Source organism: Sinohyriopsis cumingii, chromosome 10, assembly GCF_028554795.1.
Source record: "Sinohyriopsis cumingii isolate HCF-2022 chromosome 10, ASM2855479v2, whole genome shotgun sequence".
Classification (NCBI taxonomy): domain Eukaryota; kingdom Metazoa; phylum Mollusca; class Bivalvia; order Unionida; family Unionidae; genus Sinohyriopsis; species Sinohyriopsis cumingii.
In genome coordinates, this window is record NC_142970.1 from 88,830,185 (window position 1) to 88,853,956 (window position 23,772).

Genomic DNA, 23,772 nt, shown 5'->3' on the forward strand with positions numbered 1-23,772 from the left:
TTTATTACTACTCTGATTAGATTCCACATCTGTTGAATCCTTAGTTACATTTTGAATGAAAGCGTATGCACTTAGAACAAGTTCAATTACATCCAGACTATAATTATAATCCGAAACGACATTGTTGAAAAGCACAAAGTTTTTTTTTTTCTTCTAACAAAGCCATACTTTAGGTTGTTAGATACGTCATTGAATTATAAACCTGTTATAAATTATAAATGAGCTAATTTGCAACTCATGAATCCTTGTGCTTGAATTCCGTATTGCACTTCATAGTCACTTGCAGATATTCAATTATTTACATTGCTGGCAATTTCTGTTTTCTTGAACATATTTATTGGCGTACAGCAAGATCATATTTTCATGCCTTGCATTAGATTACCAAATGCATATTCCTCGCAGTTGTTTAGTGGCTTGATAGTCTCTTCTGCTTTATAAAACAAAAACTTTGTATCAAATATCATGATGCGTTTTTTTTAATTATTATCTTCTGACGCTTCCATATATAGGTTTATATCACCTAGCGACGTTTTAAAAGTATCAACGAACGCTTCGCAGTTATGGCTATATAGTATAGCCTGTTAGGTCATTGCTCTTATGTTTTCTACTTTTGCCATGTTAGAGGAAACGAACTCGTTTGATTCAAATCTCGCTATTTACTTTACTCTGCGCAAGAAACTAGTTCAATTGCAAATTATAATAGCTCATACATTCTATTTATTTTGTACTAGTTCAGACATTATGTTGATTGTATTAGCTTATTTTATCGACAACTTGATTATCAATATCACGTACGATATAATTCATAACTCTCTCGATATAAGAATTCATACAGAATCGCTTTTGTTTATAGATATCCATGAGGTAATGTATTCACGTTGGCAACTAACATAACGTGTCATAATCATAAATGTAATACCAGTGATCTTTTAAATCTCGTGATCCGATAATTTGAGCAGTAACATTTGTTAGCTCCACTCCTTAAGGTGCATCAGATATTCAGGTAATGACTGTAGCTTAAAAGCATGTGACTTACTATAAGGTCGTCAACCAAATGAAAACCATCTGCATCAACGACGTCAACACCATTAAAGTCGACATTACGTGTTAATAATGGTTTCATATCTTTGTGTTTGACAGGGATGTACGATCGTTCCCAACGTTTTTCGGCCACTAACAGACTGGATGCTGGCAATAATGGTATGAATGTGACAAATATGTGCAAACATATTTAATAAATCCTTATAGAACATGATATCGCTCATTTTGGTGGTGGTGATCTAGGAATGAGAATTGTGATAATATTTGCCAGTTGTCATCTTTGCTAAGCTAGTAAGTCTTATTTAACTTCTCGTACCCTATAATATCTACTTTTCAATCTAGTACTGTAATATTATATATACAAAGTCATTGATGATATTACATGATGATGATAATGTCACTGCTTTGGTTCCCCTTCCGCTTGGTGTTAATAAAATTAATATTGCTTGCATTTTCAATTATGGTGATGGTGAACAAATAAACTATGTAAACTGCATGAAGTATTATTTTCAAAATACCACGTTTAAGACAAGAACGTAAAAATTTCGAAACACTTTCCGACCCAGCATATCAGACATAAGTTCATATGCACTAAGAGTATCTTACATATCTCAGGTCGGGACACAACGTATAATATATCAGCAAAGTGTATGTGGCACTTTGTAACAAATAGTTAATTTGATTGATTGTTCAATTTTTAGTGAAATCGATCTGTTCTGAACCTATTGAATTTGACTTGATTCATTTGTCTCAAACGAAGTAGAGTAAATGCAATAATCAATTGATTTTTTATTTATACTTTTAATGTTTATTTCTGATGAATGAGTGTAGCATTGTTTAGTGACTAGGAAATCTTTAAGATAAATCAGTGGAACACGGATAATGATTCAATCGGCTCTCTGTGACACAATAATAGCTGATCGTTTCAGAGTGGTACAAGGATTATATCAGCCTAGCAAACACTTATCTGCAGTAAATCATTACGCCACTTTAACTGAGTTCAATTTATTACGCTTCATGTATTACTGCCGCTTCGGGTGTACATCTTTTATACGGATCTACTTTATAAAATTATAAGTTGGTTTCATTAGCTGTACTTCCTAAATACAATACTTATATTATAGCATTTTGATGCAGAAAAACGAGTAGAAGAGGAAAATATGTTAGTCTTTTACAAAGTTCGTCAGACCTGCTTGTTAGAAAATGTTATAAAACTATGTTCAGAAAAATCATCCATGTGTTGGTACTCCAAGAGAAAAATAGTTACTCCCAATTTGGTATTTCTAAGCAAGTGGTTTTCCACACTAATTATAACAAACATGAGACTCAGGTTCAGTATGTCAGACAAGAATACAAGGCAGCAGCAGAGGGGGCGAATCGGACATTTTGTCCAATCGTCGTTTGGTTTAATTAATACTTTCTGCACTCAGCGGATCCAGCGTCGTCAGCGCCTGGTAAAAAAAAACGACGTCGTCGTCGGGGGGTAAATCGAACGTCATTTAGTTTAATATACTTTCTGCGCGCCGATCCCAGTGTCGTCAGCGTCCGGTAAAAAAGCGCGACGACCGCGTTGATGTCATCGCCCCCTCTGCTGCTAAGTGGCTATTTACAATGATCTTACAAACAGAGTGATCACTAACTCCTCCTTTTGTAGATCAATTAGGTTATTTGACTGATCGGTAAGTCTGAAATTAATTCTTGTTAAAAACCGATTATGGCATCGCATATAGACCGGATTAATTGGACTCTCAACGATTAAAAATCCCGGAGGGGCTGTTGGTGAAAATGAATAAAGGATATACCTCTGTTGAGCCTGATTTGATTGCTTGGTATTCACCTGGTAACTCCCTTCGATAACATCACACACTAGATTGATTGCTATCACAGACGTAATATTTACGTTGTATGGAGCATTATGCCTACCATCCTCTCCGTTATCGTGTCTGAGGATAGTTGATGGGGCGAGAAAATCATCAAGAGATTTTCTTAGTTCTGGTGCGTTGTATCCTGGAAACTTGAAATCGGGTAAATTGGCTTCTGTGATATTATACTCGGTTAGGAATTTTTGTTTATTATCATCGCTGTTAGCGGATATTGTTTTAACGATTCGTTCATTGATATATTCCATGTCTGATATAAGTTGGTTTAACAACTCAACGTGTTTTCGTGCTTTTGTTTTCCGTAGCTGTTCTAGTTGTGATCGGTAATTACGATTAATCTCGGCAAACGCACCAGTGATATCATTTAAACTAACTGTGACCACGGCGGACGATTCAGGAGTTTCCTTATACGGAAAATACCATTGCATGGTATTCCTGTCTTGAAATATAAACCTGCTGGGTAATAACGTGTTTCTTATAATAGACAAATCATCTCGATAACTGGGATTAATTTCATGATACGATTGCGCATTCGTGTGCAAGTCCGCGGAGATTTCATGAGGTGGATTCTTAGGCCATCCTAGTATGGTTCTTATTGAACTGTTATAAATATCAACCATATACCCCGGTGTGCTTATTTCAATCGTCGACGATAACGTCGGTTCATGAACCGTAATAGCGATTTTTGATTCTTTTCCTGTGATCGATTTTATTCTGCGTTGAAATTCTTTATTGATTTGTTCTATTTGGTATGATCCAGTTGGTATTGTAACCTCCTTCCAGTCTGGGGTTCCATCGGGTTTATTTGTCCATGCAAAAACCAGCGAGTTTTTAGGTTGTTGTCCGTTAAATGCGTCCGCTCGGATATTAGGCCAACTGTGATATACTCGCAATTTTGACAGCGCTATTTCCTTTACTGGAACCGGTGATGGGAAGTTCACACTGAATTCGGGTTTTGTTGACGTTATCGATATCATACTTGTTTGTACCGGAGTGGTGTTCTCCGCGATCCGTTGAAGTAATTGAAACCCTTCGGGGTTCAGCGACATTATTATTATTCGCTGTTTTTAGTGTTTAATTTCAACACCGAATATTAACAACTTGCTTGTTTTCAGAAGAATGTTTTAAGCCCATTGAAGTGGTTTCAGCGACGTGGTTTCCGGCTTCCAGTTGAAAATTTTCGATTTTTGACATCGCGGAGCCATACAACTGGACCATCGTGGAGAATTCAACATCGGATATGAACGAATTATCAATCGACAACGAGATCAACCCGGATAATTTCGAGTACGCGTCGGATACTATTTGATGTTTTACTGTATACTCGTTGAGTTTTTTCTGAGAACACGATGATATCTTTCTAGTGATTGCGTTGGCGACTCCAGCAATTGTTGTCGCCGCGGAGATAGCGATTGGAACAGCGATCGGGGCTATCATGGTCACCGTGGATAAAATGACACCGGTACCAGCTACTATACCGGACACCGAGTACACGGCCACGTCGATGGTGGTTATTTTACGACGGTATTTTTTTTATTTTTGCACGGTATTGTTCGGAAAGCGTTTTCAAGTTCGCGGAGAATTCTTTTGCGGTATTGAATCGATAATGATGTGACGTCGGTGATACCTCTGATTCAATTACCTTGGTGGTCATTTTATTTTAAAAAAACTATTGTTTTCAATTACTTACTTAGATCCACTACAAATTCCACATACCATGTGATGTTTGTCCTAAATAGACAGCTATCAACGGCTCTAATTATAAACCGTTCGGTTGCATCCTTGTCAACGATTGTTGATATTGTATTGTTAAACCCGGATGAACTCGACGATGATATACTGAACTGCATCGCTGAAATCAATGTCAATCGATAAATGCCCTTAACAGTTGCGGTGATATTTACTGTATTATGCGTAGGAGTCCAATCGAATGATCCATGCCGAATTGTGCATACTGTGTTGATGGCGTTCTCATGAGGGATTTTTATTTTTTCGAGTTGCTCTGTCATTCTAGGTAGTCTGTCTTTAATCGCTTCAACATCAGTTTTGATCGTTCCTCCTCCCCGCCAACTCGCGTCTATATTATTCTTGTTCGCTGCAACATTAGTTTTGATTGTTTCTATTTCCCCTCCATACGCGTCTACATTTTTTTTGTTCGCTTCAACATTAGTTTTGATTGCTTCTATTTCCCGTGTATTCTCGGTCATACTTTTTTTGTTCGCTGCAACATCAAGTTTGATTGTTCCCATTTCATATGTATGCACGTCTATACTTTTTTTGTTCGCTGCAACATCAGTTTTGATTATTCCTATTCCCCGCCAATACGCGTCTACATTTTTTTTGTTCGCTTCAACATCAGTTTTGATTGTTTCTATTTCCCGTGTATACGCGTCTATACTTTTTTTGTTCGCTGCAACATCAGTTTTGACTGTTTCTATTTCCCCTGTATACGCGTCTATATTCCTTTTGTTCGCTACAACATCAGTTTTGATTGTTTTTATTTCCCCTCCATACGCGTCTATACTTTTTTTGTTCGCTGCAACATCAGTTTTGATCGTTCCTATTTCCCCTTCATGCGCGTCTATACTTTTTTTGTTCGCTGCAACATCAGTTTTGACTGTTCCTATTTCCCCTTCATGCGCGTCTATACTTTTTTTGTTCGCTGCAACATCAGTTTTGATTGTTTCTATTTTCTATCCATGCGCGTCTATATTATTCTTGTTCGCTACAATATCAGTTTTGATCGTTCCTATTCTCCGTTCATGCACGTCTATACTAGTTCTGATCGCTGTAATATCAGTTTTGATCGTTCCTATTTCCCCTCCATACGCGTCTATACTTTTTTGTTCGCTGCAACATCAGTTTTGATTGGTTTTATTTCCAATGTATGCGCGTCTATACTTTTTTTGTTCGCTGCAACATTAGTTTTGATCGTTCTTATTTCCCCTGTATGCGCGTCTACATTATTCTTGTTCGCTGCAACATCAGTTTTGATTGTTCTTATTTCCCCTCCATACGCGTCTATATTCCCTTTGTTCGCTGCAACATCAGTTTTGATTGTTCTTATTTCCCCTGTATTCGCGTCTACATTTTTTTTGTTCGCTGCAACATCAGTTTTGATTGTTCTTATTTCCCCTCCATACGCGTCTACATTTTTTTTGTTCGCTTCAACATCAGTTTTGATCGTTCCTATTTCCTGTGTATGCCCGTCTATACTTTTTTTGTTCGCTTCAACATCAGTTTTGATTGTTTTTATTTCCCCTGTATGCGCGTCTATATTTCCTTTGTTCGCTGCAACATCAGTTTTGATTGTTTTTATTTCCTGTCCATACGCAGTGATATCATTTATAGTTGTTTTAATTTCATCCGGCTTGACATTTTTTCTACCAAAGAATTTATCAACGGCGTCATCGACCCTGTTAACATTTTTTCGTAACGCGTAAAATTGGCCCGACAGCGTTGTAAACTCCGAAATAGTAGTTTTTATCCCCGCAAGATTCGGTTCGGTTACCGTCGGGGTCCCAAAAAAACTAGCGGTAGTGAGTTGTATATCGGTGACAGATTTTTTCACCTCGGTGACAGATTTTTTCACCTGCGCGTCGAGTTCGGTCACCGATCTATCTAACCTTGTAAAACCGTCTTGGACTAATGTTACCCTATTCGTTATCGTCGATAGATGTTCACCCGGTTTGAGTCGTCCGTCGCCGGTATACAACGCGATAGTGTTCTCGGCGGCATCACGCTGTCGTATTAAAACATCGTCGAGTGACACATTACTGGATTTTAATTTACCCTGGCGGTCTTGAAATACAACTATTTCGCCCGGGTCAACACTGGTTAGATTTAACGTATCAGCGATTTCATCCTCGATTAGTTTTTTTATGTCATCGGTGGCGGGCGTTTTCGTGGATTCTTTCAGCGCCGAAACCGGTCGTCCCCAAATATCAATCATCGTAATGGTAAAAAAAACGGTTTTTTTAATTAACCCGCCGGGCCTCTACGACCCCACTAGTGTATTCGTTTACAACCACATGAGGTGGTTTCCGCGATGATGAAATCGCCGCGAGTACGTTCAATACCTCACGGCCACATATCGGTGGGTCACTTAATTGCTGTGTTGGCAGCGTGGAATAAAAAACCGGGGTTGAACACGCCCGGATATACCGCATGAAGTCGTTCGGCGGGGCTAACGCGTATGAATCAAAATAGACGATCGCACGCGGATCAATCGCGTACGCAACCCAATGAGTTCCCGCTCCGGAAGATTTATCGAGGTTAATTATGCCGGTTTCAATATTCCTTGGTGCCGCCGGTAATTGATCCCTCATAAAAACACCTCTGAAGTTTTTTATCGCTAGCGCGTCTGCGGCATCTATTAAATCAAAATTAGACATAGGAGTCATTAAACGGTTCCCGGTAGTCTTAGACCCTTTCCCGAATACCATGAATACGGGGTTCCCGGTAGTCTTAGACCCTTTCCGGCCACGGATCGTTTTTTTTATAGCCTTTCCCGGTTGCATTTTTCAATGCCATTCCCGCCGCGGTACCAACGGCTCCCAACGCCGCCGCCTTAGCCACTGCTGGTGCGGCGGCGGCAATCAACGCTGGAATCGCAGCTAACAGCGGAAATATCCCACCGGTCTTTTCCATGTTTTTAATCGCTGCGGCCGAGAAATCTATTTGAATACCCTTTTTATTCTTCATTGCATCATTGAAATGTTTTATTTGACGCGCCGTCAACGATATCTTATGATTACCACCTACCATCTGCGACGGCTTTAGCGTTATTGTGGTCCCGCATTGTTTAGCCGACTTTGATCGTAATTTCTTGACTTGACCATCAGTTAGTGTAACGCCGACAACACTATACGACATTTTATTGTAAACGCGTTTGTGTTTTCAATTACATGTTTTCCACTGGCGCATCAACGATTCTCATTCGTCCACCAACACCTTCTAGCAGCATTGATTTATCGCTGAGAATGACAGCAACCGCTCTATAATCAGCACCACCCGGGGCTATACGAGCTCGGAAGTGTGTATCAACGACGGATTGTCTCGTTAAATCAAGATGTTCCAACGAAAAATAATAAATCGGATACAGTTTTTTAAAATCAAGTTGTGATATTTGCAAACCAGTGTCGACGTTTTGATCACGACCCATGTATGACAGCAATCGATGATACACACGTGCGATATGGTTGTCGCCGTAATTAAGCTGTATATCCTCGGATGGTTCCTGTTGTCCGTTTATTCTCAGCGAAACATCCCTGACTCCTAATTGATCAAATATCATATGGCTGCGTTCTTGATTACCCAATCGTTCCCTATTCTGTAGCGCTATGAATATATGACGCGGGGCTGAAACACCCTGTCTTGATGCCAAGTGCCATGTAAATGTATCAGCAACATTATCCTCTTTAGCATCAGTTGTTACCGCTAGCCAACTCAACAACGATTTTCCTCCCTGTTCCATAAATGATAACAATCGTGCTTCCGTGGTAACTGATGGAGTCAACACCGGCATCCACAATGCTATTTTAGTTAAAACGACTTTACCGTTATCGACGCCAGCAGCACGCCATATTGCATTGTTATCATCGCCCCTTCGCGTTAGCGCGATTGTATGCTTAGCCCCATAGATAACTTTTCTGACATTTCTGCAAAATCCGAATATGTGATGGAGTAGAATCGCGCATGAAAACTGTCGGCGTTGTCCTTGCAATGTTGCTACTCGTGTTGCAAACCCTAGATTAAAATTATCGTTAGTACTTTTTATAACAGTGAAATCAGCGCCTGGTTTTGCTCTGCGGTCTGGATTGGCTGCTTCAGCCTGTGGGTCAACTGCGGTATTTTCTTTCATCAGCACGTTAATGTACTGAAGATGGTCAGCGTTATTAGTGGTATCCTTCGCGAACATCATAGATGGGCCCGCCGATCTTGTATAATCATCCGAGTATCTCGCTAACCCAATTATCGTTGTTGCATCATCAACCTCGCGTTCTATTGATTCAATTTCTCGCCCGTCAATAAGATATCTGGCGCTCTCAAATAACGCCATGATACCGTTGTTAACGAAACCAACTCGAACACGATCGTCATTTGCGTATGGTGTATTAGCGGCAACATTTGTCACGAGTTCTCCCTCAATTTCGATAAACGCTTCACACGGCAAAAAGTATTTACTGGTATCTTGGACTTGAAGTTCAATTCGCGATCGTAGGTCGGCTTGTGGTGGTTGATAGGAATAAAATTGATAATCACGGACAGAATCATCCCTGCGCACTGGGGCATCCATATCAAACGCGGGATCAGCGGTTCGCGCAAACATTTTATTATTATCATGTGAGTGTTTTCAATTGAAATCCATCAACGTCGTTTTCGTCGTAAATTCTTTGAATTCTGTTTAAGACCATTTCCCGCTATAGCGTTCATGAACGCGTTGGTTGTTGCATCAGTGGACGGCGAAGCCATCAACGACGGAGTCGTCATCAATGACTGAGCCGCCAATGACTCTAGTTTTTCTTCCACGGCGTTATTTATTACTTTACTGACATTTGCAGGCATCACTGTCGTTGATGGCATCACCGGTGGTTTCTGTTTTCTTTTTCTCACCAACGACATTAGTTTATCTCGTGCGGCAGAAAACGCCCTTCCGGCAACATCTCCAATAGCACTAATACCCCTATCACGAATAACATCAATAGCCTTCATTCCTAATTGTTTGGCTAACGGCGCTACTTTTGGAGCCATTCTTGTAAATAACCCCGCAATGGTATTACCGAGACCATCTCCATAGTACGCGCGGTAAACAGGCAATCGCGAGTTTACCACGTAGACGAGTACTGGTTTATCATGGTTGTAGTGTATGATCATTTTATTATTATCATGTTAATGTTTTCCAATTAGTAATTGTGATCACCAGTAATTGATCAATCGCTGTGATGACCGTGGTCATCAAAACCATCCACGAGTTCGTTTATGAGCATTCGATATATATTAATACCCATTACACCGCCGGCAAATAGCCGCCTGCAAATATCAGCGGCTTCATTAATAATTTCTCTGGAATTATTTCCGGCTCGTTTCCCTCCGATAAGTACTTCTAACCGTGATATATCACTGAGAACATTACCAGGACAAGTAACACTAGCATTTCCAACTAAGCCGCTGCCTAAATATCCATCTCCAGTTGTTTCTTTAGTTGTGTCCCATTTACCAAAAAATCCAGTTGACTTTTCTTTATCCACTCTACTCAATACCATCTTTTTAAAATCCTCGAAATCATTGCGGATATTTTTTGTGATTTTAAATTTGCCACGTTTTGCCAGGTATACTTTTTTATCCAATTCTTGTCATTTTTTATGTACTCTTTATACATTTTGTTTACAGCGTTTTCTCTTAGATCAGGTGAAAAATTCAGCGCGGTGAATCTAGCTAATTCAGTTACATCTAAACTTTTAATTTTATTGTATACATCGTGTGTAAATATACTTTGTGGTGAATACATTTTTTTATAGTAACGTCTCCTTCCTCTTCTTCAGTATCACCTTGTCGTCGTAGTTCTTCTAGTACTCGTTCTTTTTGTCGTTGTTGCTGTCCAGTAGTTGTTATATCCACGGGAAGTGTTTCCAGAGACTCTTTTGTTTGTTCGGTCTCTGCTGCTATCTTTTCAAGTACAGGAAGAAGAGGCACTTCTCGTCGCTCGCCCTCCTTGGGAATATCTCCATATATTGCTCGTTCTGTTGCCGCTGTAACATCCTTAGTCGCTTTAGTTACCGGGGCAAATAACTGTTCACTTCCAACAGCAAAATCAGTTTGCATTTGTTGCCGCGTTTGAAGTTTCTCTCTCACTCTGTCTCGTAACGGTATAAACTTCTTAAGCGCTGCTAGCCGCTCTCTGGCTAGCCGAGTAGTAAGTGATTCACCTACCATTATTGTAAATTGATCCGCAATTTCAAATAAAATTTTCTAATTTTCCGCCGAGTCTTTCCATGGTGGCAGAAATATATCGAAGCGAAAGTTGTGTCATTGTGTGTATATGGATAGGTAATTAAAAACTTTACAGTACGACTTTATCGAAAAAAAATAAACCATTACTTTTTCACATCACATGTATATAATGTTACATTGGTATGCCGACTTCGTCACGCGACGTGGGCACAGGTAACTTCAAGCTGAGGCTCCCCACAGGGGTTTCGTCTATAATCCTCCTAATGTTTTTAATCTTACTAGAGATCTCGCGGCGTTTTTATAAAGCCGCCCGAGTTTTTTTCGTATTGTTTCAACGGCAGTGAATAACCCAATGAATACGCTTACGTCATTGCCATACAGGTTCTCATTAATCGTATGTTGTAATCGTTCTATAAAAGAATACTCGCGGGCTAGCGTAAAACGCCCCCGCTTCGATTGCTCGTTTATAACCTCATAATCGGATAATATTTCCTCGCTGTTGAGCCTATCAGATAATACAATTCCTTGATTTTTTAATTTTGAAATCTCAGTTAATATATTATTGATGTCTTGGGAATCCATATTCTTATAAACATCTTATTTCTAATATCAAAAATTTTAATAAAATTATTGGGGGTCATTTTTGACCCCGTTTTTTGTATGGACAGTACAATGCCGTAAATCTCCACTCGATGTTGCAGAAGTGTTTGTGGCAGATTACAGGCGTACATATACTTAATTATGGACAGTACAATGCCGTAAATCTCCACTCGATGTTGCAGAAGTGTTTGTGTCAGATTGCAGGCATACATATACTTAATTATGGACAGTACAAACAATGACGGGGGCGTGGTTTGCACTCAACCGAACCAAAACGCAACCCATAAAAATCAATCATGGTTGCGTAGTTGGAAAAAACCAACCGCGCACACTATGAATGATAGTGTGGGCTGCGTTTTGGTTCGTTTTGAACTTCAACGAAGGGGGCTTTATCCCCTCCCCCCCAATTATATAGAAAAAAAAAACATCTGACCGCTTCTCGCCAGGCAATTGCCCGCTGCGAGGCGCGAACCCGTAAATTGTTGACTCGAGTTTCATAGTCAAACATGTTTGCATCGGACTACGGACGCACCTAACAAATAACGAGTTTTTAAAAAATATAAGCACGTAGTGCGTTCCAGGTGAACGCGCATAGGTAACTCATTTACATTGAAACAGACGACTATTTGCAATCACGTGACAGCATAACTCTATCATGGCGACTTCGTCATACCCTCACGAGTTATCCCCCTTCAGATATGAAAATCGAATTCTATGTCCGTTTTTACTTGAGAAAGCTGTTTGATATACTCGTTCTGCAACAAATCGTACTGAGGCGCTACAAATGTCGAAATATTTTCCTGCCTCATTCATTGACTGAAATATTTTTTCCTCGTGCGTTGATGTATCAAATGATTTGACGCCCCTTGCTGCTTTTGAGTACTTACCAGTCTGGCCTTTTTTAATATTTTCACTCTGAGAGATAGCTTGCAGATTACACAGTCTGTTATTTTGATAATTAGAATCAATGTGATCAATAACGAGACTATCTTTGATCAATCCGTGGAAACATTCATAGATGATTCTGTGACAGAGATATTTTTTCCCTCCAGCAGTAAACATTAAATACCCGTGATTGTTTTTCCATCCAACTGGTTTTTTTTTGTCTATGGTTTCTAACAACGCCGTCGCGAGATGCCTCGTAATTAACAAGCACGGGGTGAGGTCTAATGTCCTGGTTCATTTGTATAATAATACTATTTGTCTAATTCATTATTTGCTTTAATTATAAACCTTTCAATGTAGTCTTGAGGGTTTTTTATAATCCTGTCGTTGTTGGGGTCAATGACGGCGTTTTTAATTCGTTTATCGTAATAACGTTTTAACTCTCTGTATCGTTTTCCACCGCAACTGATACACAACTGCGATTTTCTTCTTACACCAACGCGGCAAACCAAGCACGGAAATGGGCCAAGGGACCCGTTGCGAACGCTTTGTAAATGATACCCACAGAATTCACCTCTACATGATTTATTGCACGGGGTTACCGACCCAATCATCAACCATTTGCAGTGATTCATTATATAATAATTCTTTCATTTAAATACTTGTTTTAATTATATGGAGGAGGAGTTCGAGAGATTATCAGCAATTAAGCCCTGGAAAAATATTAAGTTTAATCTCGATAGAGCCCTCAAGGGCGCACCAAAAGCGTTAATAAACGATAGAACCCTGTTAAATAAAATACATAATTGTATCAATGAATTCAAGCGTGATGGTGCATCTCATAGTTGGTCAACATTTCGAATTGATGGCGTTGTTGATGCTACCATGAACAACAAACGCGCAGCAACGATAATATCACAACTTGACGGTAAAAAGTATTTTTTCAGAGTAAAATTCATTGTCCGGGTGGAATCAGGTAATTGGATCATACGTGATAAATTTGAACCAGTTCTCAGCGACAAAAAAACAGTCATTGTTAGCCGCGACTCCAAGCCGGGGTTGTTAACCGGAATTGACAAACCATACTATGAACGAGCGTATCCTGAAACAGCAGTTGTTTATGGAATATACCCGTTAAATAAGAAACCTGATATCGGAAAACTAGCGCCGATGAAACAGTCAACGGGGATAAATTGTGTAGCAGAACGAATAATAGAGCATTTTACAAATGCATGTCGAGGAAACAAATTGACCGATTTACGACGTAGCAAAATAAACCAATGGGAACTAACCGTAAAAGAGCGAGGAGCAACCATTAGCGACATAGCGAGATTAGAAACGTCGTTGAGATTTCCAATAACCGTTACAACGATAACCGGTGAAGTATTATACGAATCAAAGTACAAATCAAAGGGAGCCCCAATCAAAAATATTGATCATAACGAACACGCATGGACGCCCGCGGTCACAATATTTCCACGGGATAGAACAGTAAAGTATATCCCGGGGGAATTTATACAGGATAGTTTTCTCGCGGAGAGGAAACTATTTGATGCTATTGCTTGTTTGTGTAAAAACGACCCTGTGTCAGTGTGGTTACTTCGCAGCGCTGAAAACGATGCGGATACCTTTGATCAGTTTGTAAGACCAAACGGTGAATTATATCGCACTGAAGCGTTTCACAACAAGATGAAAAAAACCGCCATGAAATTTGAAGAGCATAATGAACAACTGCTAACAAATTGTTTTACAATTCCATCGGTTGCAGCTCATGTTGCAGCAAAGAAAAATGCGTGGAGACCAACGCGCAAGGAATTTCTACCGGATGTACAATCCAGTTATTTGGAATACTATCACGGTGGACTATGGAACACTGAATACAACCGCGACGCTATGATTTCCGTTGATATGGTTGCCTGTTATCCAGCGAGTTTTCTCGGGTATGGATCCGCCGCTGAGTACTTTAAACGATTTGGACACCCCAGACATGAAATGACTCGTGTTGCTATTAATGGACCACTGCCTGATTTTGATTTAACCGGATTCGCTCGCATAGTATCATTTGAATTCGCAGCAGGACTTCATCGCTGTTGTTATGTTTGGATCGGTAGACACATGACTGAAAATAAGTGGCTGCCAATAGCGCTGCTACGGTATATGATTGATTGTAAAATGCTAGTTTCGTTGATTGTCAGTGACGCGATTATATCATACCGGGCGCAGACTGAAGTCTGGTTACCAGAACCGGAGCGTCTAGATAGCATAATTGACGAGTCCAGAAAACACATTGATGCCGACGAGGAATATATCGTCGAATGGTCCAAAAAGATATTCAACCAACGAAACAGAGAGGCAAAAGATCTCGGTAGAAGAATAATTGGTAAGTTCACACAAGGTGGAAAAAACTGCGACTACAAACGATATTGCTCACGGCTGATTATAGATGACGCAGAATACGATTTCGTAATCAAGGACGCAGTGGCGAAAAATAAATACGTGAACTGTAAAACAGCTTTCTTGTCCAATGGAACAAGGTTGGGTACAGTTGTTACTTACAGCGATGGAGACAGCCCAGCATACCCGCATTTAAGGGCGTCTATGCAGGGTTATGCTTGCATAAATTTATTCTCGATGATAAATAGATTTCCCGACACCGCAGTTAGAGTTGCGATTGATTCATTTTATATTGACGTAAAGTATAAGGGAAACATAGCCGAGTTTACTAGTCCGGACGAGAGTTGGGGTACATAGAGAATTAAAAATGAAATACGACGCGATTATTCACCATCAGCAGATGTCACCGTTGAGAACAACTACTTTCGCGGTGATAATCTATCAGAATGGTCTAATGCATCACCGTGTTCTGATCCAATTTGTAGACACAAAACAGTTTATTTAAGCGGCTGTGGCGGGTCAGGAAAGACGACCCGGGCAATTGAATTATTTCGAACGCGTGCAAGTATAATCGTGCTTACACCAACCCATAGACTAGCGCGAGAGATAAAACAACGAAATGTTGACGCCGTTACTTATCACAGCTTTTTTCGATACAGCTGTGGTGAGTGGACTCCTGATCGAATGGGGGAAAAATTTATTCCTGAGGTTATCATCTGGGATGAGATATGTACTGTTTCGTTAGATGTTTTACAAATGTTTCTTGAGTGGTTGCTGCGCGCGAATACAGCGGTGATAATGTGCGGAGATCATGGCCAACCACCACCATTTGTCGGCGAGGGTCCACATGATTGGTTAAAGGGTTTTGTGGACTATTATGAAGAAACCGATACTGATTACCGAGCACTTGATGAACAACTGCGCGAGGTTAAAAAATTAATCGGATTACAGCCGGATAGAATTCAATGTGAAATAATTCGCGAGGTGATTCCGGAAACGCCGTTAAATGAATTCTGGAAAACATGGAGACCAAACGATTTGATTGTAGCGAGTAGAAAGATAGTCAGAGACACACTTCAGCAAAAGTTGTTTAAGTTGCATAAGGAAAAGTTTCCAACGCGCCCAGTGCCGTTATGCTATAGACCCGCGGACACACGGCGGCAGAACATTGAAGTTGAAATCCCGGGCCCGACGGCGTCAGGGACAAAAAAACAGGTTCTCGTGCTGAATGATATCGTGCTCGTTGATATCAGCGTCGTCGAGGACGCGCTACGTGCTGATAAATCCCCGTGGACGCTAGGATACGCAACAACAATACATTCCTCGCAGGGACTAACCATCACGGACACAATTGTTTGGATGGTTGATAATCGCATCGAATGGTCAAATCTAGTCTATCTTGCAGTGTCCCGAGTACGGAGGATAAATCAGCTTCGAAGAATTGTTATTGACGAAGCCAGTGACGGAGTCACCGACAAAGTCACCAACGACATCATCGATGCAGGCGTCATCAATAGAAAACTCTCGGGTTACCGCCAACAGGATAAAAAAAAAACAGCGGCGTTTTGATATTGATGCCGAATTAATAATTTCGTTACGACAACAACAGAATAATCACTGCGCGAGTTGTAATTGTGTAATGCGCTGGCGTTATTCGGATAAAGACGCTCGCCAATTTACCGTGGACAGGATCGATAACAGTCTCGGTCATGTCAAAACCAATGTGAGGTTGACCTGTCTTGAGTGTAATAGACGCAACGGCGCTAGTTAAGACCACGCGGGGGTAATTGAGTATCGTCAGGTATCACTTGTAGTTGCTCGCGTGTAAACCCCCGCTGTGGGGCAGTTGAATCCAGTCTATAGATCGGTGGTCTACCAGTTGATCGTGTTATCGTTGATATGTTATGTGTGGTAACACTCCAAATAGGATCAGTAGCTCTTTTTTTACCGCCTTCAAGCTCTCCTGGTTCATACAGATATCTCACGGTGACATCGCCGAGAATCGGCTTGGAAACGCTATCTATTTTTGATCTTCCGGGTATATACTTTTTTTTAATCGCGTCGCTGGGCTTCATGTTGATTGCTCGGGTAATCTCGTTATTTAACGCTGCAATTACGCCTGGCAACCTTTTGACCCATTCACGAGATCGTTTTTCTTGGATGAATTCTTTTGCGTACTGATATCCAAATAACCGTTCAGCAAGAGTCCGATTGAATCGTTCAACAATTGCCTGATCACGATGTAGCGCAGTATGACCTCGTCGTATCGCGACGCTATGATGTTTCAGCGTTGATAAAACAGCGCCGCGAAATTCACTACCAGGATCAACTTGTAATAGATTTGGCCAGCGCAGAGGACCTCTTCGATAAATCCGCTCAAACGCATCGGCCACTTCAGTTGCTGACTTTGTTTTTAACGGCTCCGCTTGTTTGTATCGACTCGCAACATCAACTACGGTTAGCGCGTATTTGTAACCGTTGTCATGCGGCAGAAATAGTATATCAGCCTGATGAACTTCATTAGGTACGCTGACATCAAAGCGCGAGAAGTTAATTTGTTTAGGCGGTGGTAGATAGATTTGCCATATAGCCTGTCTGGATAACCAATTAGCCGCAGTGGCCCTCGTTACTTTTGCAGCGCTTGCAAGCTTACCAATTGCGGCCTTCCCCTTCCAGTATCCTCTCGGAGAATAATAGATGGATTCCATGTTGTTATTAATTACCAGCGCCCATCATTAATTTACCTTTCATAGCCGATTTTACCAACCATGAAGCCAATTTTTCTTTGAAGGATTTATCAGGAATAGCATTTAACGCGTGAATTAATTTTACGTCCGCGATATGACGCTGTTGCAGATCGCTACTTTTGTAGTAAGCAACATCATGAGCATGACACGCCTTATCGATAGCGTTTATTGGATACTCACCGGGTTTGGGCTGATTTTGATCATTGAGTCTGATATCTAATCGTGTTCCGGGGCCAAAGTAGCTGTATCCTGGGAGGTGCTTTTCTCCTGGATACTTTGCCCACGGTGTTCCGGGGAGTTTTGATAACTTGGCTGCAATATCACCTCCTCGCTTTTTTTTAAAACATCCCCAGGTTTAATAGAAATAAATCTAAACTTCTTTATACCGCATTGTACACACTTACCAGTAAGTGCTGATCTGTTATTTCTTGTTGTAACGGTTGTCATATCATTTGTGCCAGTACGCACTCTACACAATATAGATCCATAATTTATGTATAGAGATATGAATATAATTGATTTTTCGGCGACTAAAACAAGAGAACCAGTTAAGCATGTTGCAGCGTTACCAAACTCGATCCGGATGATTATCATCGGACCATCTGGATCCGGCAAGACGCAATTGTTACTTAATTTAATAATGAGATGGATGAAGTGGGATAAGTTGTATTTAATCGCCCCTAGCGTAGATGATCAACGATGCTACGAGGTGTTGAAAGATTTTAACGAGAATGCATCAGCGATCGCTGAAAAAAATGTTATTGAGTTTATTACAGATATCAATGATGCACCAGGTATTGATGATATTGATGGCGACGTTAACAATCTAGTCGTGTACGATGATGTTATGTTAGACAATCAAAAAAACCCAGCTAGGATATTTTCCAGAGGCAGGCATAAAAACACCTACGTGATATATGTCACTCAACGATACACTCAGATTCCAAAAGTAATTAGAGACAACTGTAATATTCTTGCTGTATTCAACGGCGTTGATACACACACGCTACGAAATATTTGGCAGACATGGTGCGGCGGTGACATTGACTTTAATGTTTTTCGAAACTTTTTTAGTCATGCTCAGTCAACCCCACATGGATTTGTAACGATAAATTTACATGACCCTCGGACACGATATCGTATCGGACTTGACCAAATATTCGGTTAGTTGTAAATAATTTTCATTGTAAATAGCCACTTAGCAGCAGAGGGGGCGATGACATCAACGCGGTCGTCGCGCTTTTTTACCGGACGCTGACGACACTGGGATCGGCGCGCAGAAGGTATATTAAACTAAATGACGTTCGATTTACCCCCCGACGACGACGTCGTTTTTTTTTTCCCAGGCGCTGACGACGCTGGATCCGCTGAGTGCAGAAAGTATTAATTAAACCAAATGACGATTGGACAAAATGTCCGATTCGCCCCCTCTGCTGCTAAGGCTGGTGTAAAAGTATGCTTCTATGCGAGCCAAACCTGTGGGTTTAAGCGGCATATCTCCGATTAGTAAGTATTACGTTCACACGTTTTGCATAAAAATGCCACATAACTTGCTCCATGTGCTGCTAATTGAATAGCAAAATGGAATTTGATCATTAGACAAAGTGACCTATATTGTCGTACTCTATGGTTTTTCTGGTGATGTTAACGGGCCCCCACAGGTGCACATATTACACACACACACACAACTGGGCGCAATGTACATACCCCACAGTAGACAGATCCGGGACCATTAATGACATGACACTGGTGATCAAGAGTGTACACTTCTCCTGGCTCATGCTTTATAAACCCAGCATATTCCGTCTCGTCGTAAAAAATACCTGGCTTTTTAACGCATTCTCTGAAATAAGAACGTTGTTTGCTACGAAATATACATTGGCGGAACGCTTTATATCGGCACTATAAATATAACGTTAGCCCATATGAATAGCATAACGAACCGTTATGCAGAGACTATTAGCATTACCACATGTGATTAGACTAACAGAACTATATATGGACAAGTTACCTTGTAATGTTAAATTGTGCGTACGTTTAATATGACTTAACGTTATGGCAACACAAGCAGCAGAGGGGGCGAATCGGACATTTTGTCCAATCGTTATTTTGCTTAATTAATACTTTCTGCACTCAACGATCTAGTGTCGTCAGCGCCTGGTAAAAAAAAAACGACGACGGTCCATCCTACACGATGGTGACGTCATTTGGTTTAATTAACACCTTCTGCGCGCCGATCCCCAGTGTCGTCAGCGTCCGGTAAGCACATCGACGACCGCGTCGATGTCATCGCCCCCTCTGCTGCTAAGTGGTTATTTACAATGAAAATTATTTACAACTAACCGAATATTTGGTCAAGTCCGATACGATATCGTGTCCGAGGATCATGTAAATTTATCGTTACAAATCCATGTGGGGTCGACTGAGCATGACTAAAAAAGTTTCGAAAACCATTAAAGTCCATGTCACCGCCACACCAAGTTTGCCAGATATTTCGTAGCGTGTGTGTATCAACGCCGTTGAATACAGCAAGAATATTGCAGTTATCTCTGATTACTTTTGGAATCTGAGTGTATCGTTGAGTGACATATATCACGTCAGTGTTTTTATGCCTGCCTCTGGAAAATATCCTAGCTGGGTTCTTTTGATTGTCTAACATAACATCATCGTACACGACTAGATTGTTAACGTCGCCATCAATATCATCAATACCCGGTGCATCATTGATATCCGTAATAAACTCAATAACATTCTTTTTAGCGATCGCTGATGCATTCTCGTTGAAATCTTTCAACACCTCGTAGCATCGTTGATCATCTACGCTAGGAGCAACCAAATACAACTTATCCCACTTCATCCATCTCATTATTAAATTGAGTAACAATTGCGTCTTGCCGGATCCAGATGGTCCGATGATAATCATCCGGATCGAGTTTGGTAACGCTGCAACATGCTTAACTGGTTCTCTTGTTTTAGTCGCCGAAAAATCAATTATATTCATATCTCTATACATAAATTATGGATCTATATTGTGTGAAGTGTAGAGTGCGTACTGGCACAAATGATATGACAACCGTTACGACAAGAAATAACAGATCGGCGCTTACTGGTAAGTGTGCACAATGCGGTACAAAGAAATTTAGATTTATTTCTATTAGACCCGGAGATGTTTTAAAAAAAAGCGAGGAGGTGACATCGCAGCCAAATTGGCAAAACTCCCCGGAACACCGTGGGCAAAGTATCCAGGAGAAAAACACCTCCCAGGATATAACTACTGTGGCCCCGGAACACGATTAGATATTAGACTCGATGATCAAAATCAGCCCAAACCCGGTGAGTATCCAATAAACGCTATCGATAAGGCGTGTCATGCTCATGATGTTGCTTACAAAAGTAGCGATCTGCAACAGCGTCATATCGCGGATGTAAAATTAATTCACGCGCTAAATGCTATTCCTGATAAATCCGTCAAAGAAAAATTGGCCTCATGGTTGGTAAAATCGGCTATGAAAGGTAAATTAATGATTGGCGCTGGTAATTAATAACAATCATCCAAGAAAAACGATGGATTCCATCTATTATTCTCCGAGAGGATACTGGAAGGGGAAGGCCGCAATTGGTAAGCTTGCAAGCGCTGCAAAGGTAACAAAGACCACTGCGGCTAATTGGTTATCCAAACAGGCTATATGGCAAATCTATCTACCACCGCCTAAACAAATCAACTTCTCGCGCTTTGATGTCAGCGTACCTAATGAAGTTCATCAGGCTGATATACTATTTCTGCCGCATGACAACGGTTACAAATACGCGCTAACCGTAGTTGATGTTGCGAGTCGATACAAACAAGCGGAACCGTTGAAAACAAAGTCAGCAACTGAAGTAGCCGATGCGTTTGAGCGGATTTATCGAAGAGGTCCTCTGCGCTGGCCAAATCTATTACAAGTTGATCCTGGTAGTGAATTTCGCGGCGCTGTTTTATCAACGCTGAAACATCATAGCGTCGCGATACGACGAGGTCATACTGCGCTACATCGTGATCAGGCAATTGTTGAACGATTCAATCGGACTCTCGCTGAACGGTTATTTGGATATCAATACGCGAAGGAATTCATCCAAGAAAAACGATCTCGTGAATGGGTTAAAAGGTTGCCAGGTGTAATTGCAGCGTTAAATAACGAGATTACCCGAGTAATCAACATGAAGCCCAGCGACGCGATTAAATACGAGTATATACCCGGAAAATTAAAAATAAATAGCGTTTCTAAGCCGATTCTTGGCGATGTCACTGTTAGATATCTATATGAACCAGGAGAGCTTGAAGGCGGTAAAAAAAGGGCTACCGATCCTATTTGGAGTGTTACCACACATAACATATCAACGATAACACGATCAACTGGTAGACCACCGATCTATAGACTGGATTCAATTGCTCCTCAGCGCGGATTTACACGCGAGCAACTACAAGTGATACCTAACGATACTCAATTACCCCCGCGTGGTCTTAACTAGCGCCGTTGCGTCTATTACACTCAAGACAGGTCAACCTCACATTGTTTTTGACATGACCGAGACTGTTATCGATCCTATCCACGGTAAATTGGCGAGTGTCTTTATCCGAATAACGCCAACTCATTATACAATTGCAACTCGCGCAGTGATTATTCTGTTGTTGTCGTAGCGAGATTATTAATTCGGCATCAATATCAAAACGCCGCTGTTTTTTTTTATCCTGTTGGCGGTAACCCGAGAGTTTTCTATCAATGACGCTTGCATCGATGGTGACTTTGTCGCCGGCTTCGTCAGTGACTCCGTCACCGGCTCCGTCAATAACAATTCTTCGAAGCTGATTTATCCTTCGTACTCTGGACACTGCAAGATAGACTAGATTCGACCATTCGATGCGATTATCAACTATCCAAACAATTGTGTCCGTGATGGTTAGTCCCTGCGAGGAATGTATTGTTGTTGCGTATCCTAGCGTCCACGGGGATTTATCAGCACGTAGCGCGTCCTCGACGACGCTGATATCAACGAGCACGATATCATTCAGCACGAGAATTTGTTTTTCTGTCCGGCCTGGAATTTCAACTTCAATGTTCTGCCGCCGTGTGTCCGCGGGTCTATAACATAACGGCACTGGACGCGTTGGAAACTTTTCCTTATGCAACGTAAACAACTTCCGCTGAAGTGTGTCTCTGACTATCTTTCTACTCGCTACAATCAAATCGTTTGGTCTCCATGTTTCCCAGAATTCATTTAACGGCGTTTCCGGAATCACCTCGCGAATTATTTCACATTGAATTCTATCCGGCTGTAATCTGATTAATTTTTTAACCTCGCGCAGTTGTTCATCAAGTGCTCGGTAATCAGTATCGGTTTCTTCATAATAGTCCACGAACCCGCTCAACCAATTATGTGGACCCTCGCCGACAAATGGTGGTGGTTGGCCATGGTCTCCACACATGATTACCGCTGTATTCGCGCGCAGCAACCACTCAAGAAACATTTGTAAAACATCTAACGAAACAGTACATATCTCATCCCAGATGATAATGTCGGGAATAAATTTTTCACCCATTCGATCAGGAGTCCACTCACCGCCGCTGTATCGAAAAAAGCTGTGATAAGTAACGGCGTCAACATTTCGTTGTTTTATCTCTCGCGCTAGTCTATGGGTCGGTGTAAGCACGATTATACTTGCCCGCGTTCGAAATAATTCAATTGCCCGAGTCGTCTTTCCTGACCCGCCACAGCCGCTTAAATAAACCGTCTTGTGTCTACAAATTGGATCAGAACACGATGGTGCATTAGACCATTCTGACAATTTATCACCGCGTAAGTAGTTGTTCTCAACGGTGACATCTGCTGACGGGGAATAATCGCGTCGTATTTCATTTTTAATTCTCCATGTACCCCAACTCTCGTCCGGACTAGTAAACTCGGCTACGTTTCCCTTATACGCTACGTCAACATAAAACGAATCAACGGCTACTCTAACCGCGGTATCGGGGAATCTATTTATCATCGAGAATAAATTGATAGCGGCATATCCCAGCATAGACGCCCTCAAATGTGGATACGCCGGGCTGTCTCCATCGCTGTAGGTAACAACTGTACCCAACCTCGTTCCATTGGACAAGAAAGCTGTTTTGCAGTTCACGTATCTATTTTTTGCCACTGTGTCCTTGATTACGAAATCATATTCTGCGTCATCTATAATCAGCCGTGAGCAATATCGTTTGTAGTCGTGGTTTTTTCCACCTTGTGTGAAC

The 23,772-nt window shown here is 41.1% G+C and overlaps 1 protein-coding gene across 1 annotated transcript in view; it reads right to left on the bottom strand.

Annotated features, from left to right (window-relative positions):
- Positions 1-23,772, bottom strand: part of LOC149790558 (metalloprotease mig-17-like) — a 43,440-nt gene that overhangs the window by 857 nt on the left and 18,811 nt on the right. The window contains exon 3 of the mRNA XM_089973243.1: positions 19,208-19,343. Within this exon, the coding sequence (XP_089829369.1) occupies positions 19,208-19,343 (136 nt within the window). The remainder of the gene's footprint in view (positions 1-19,207; positions 19,344-23,772) is intronic.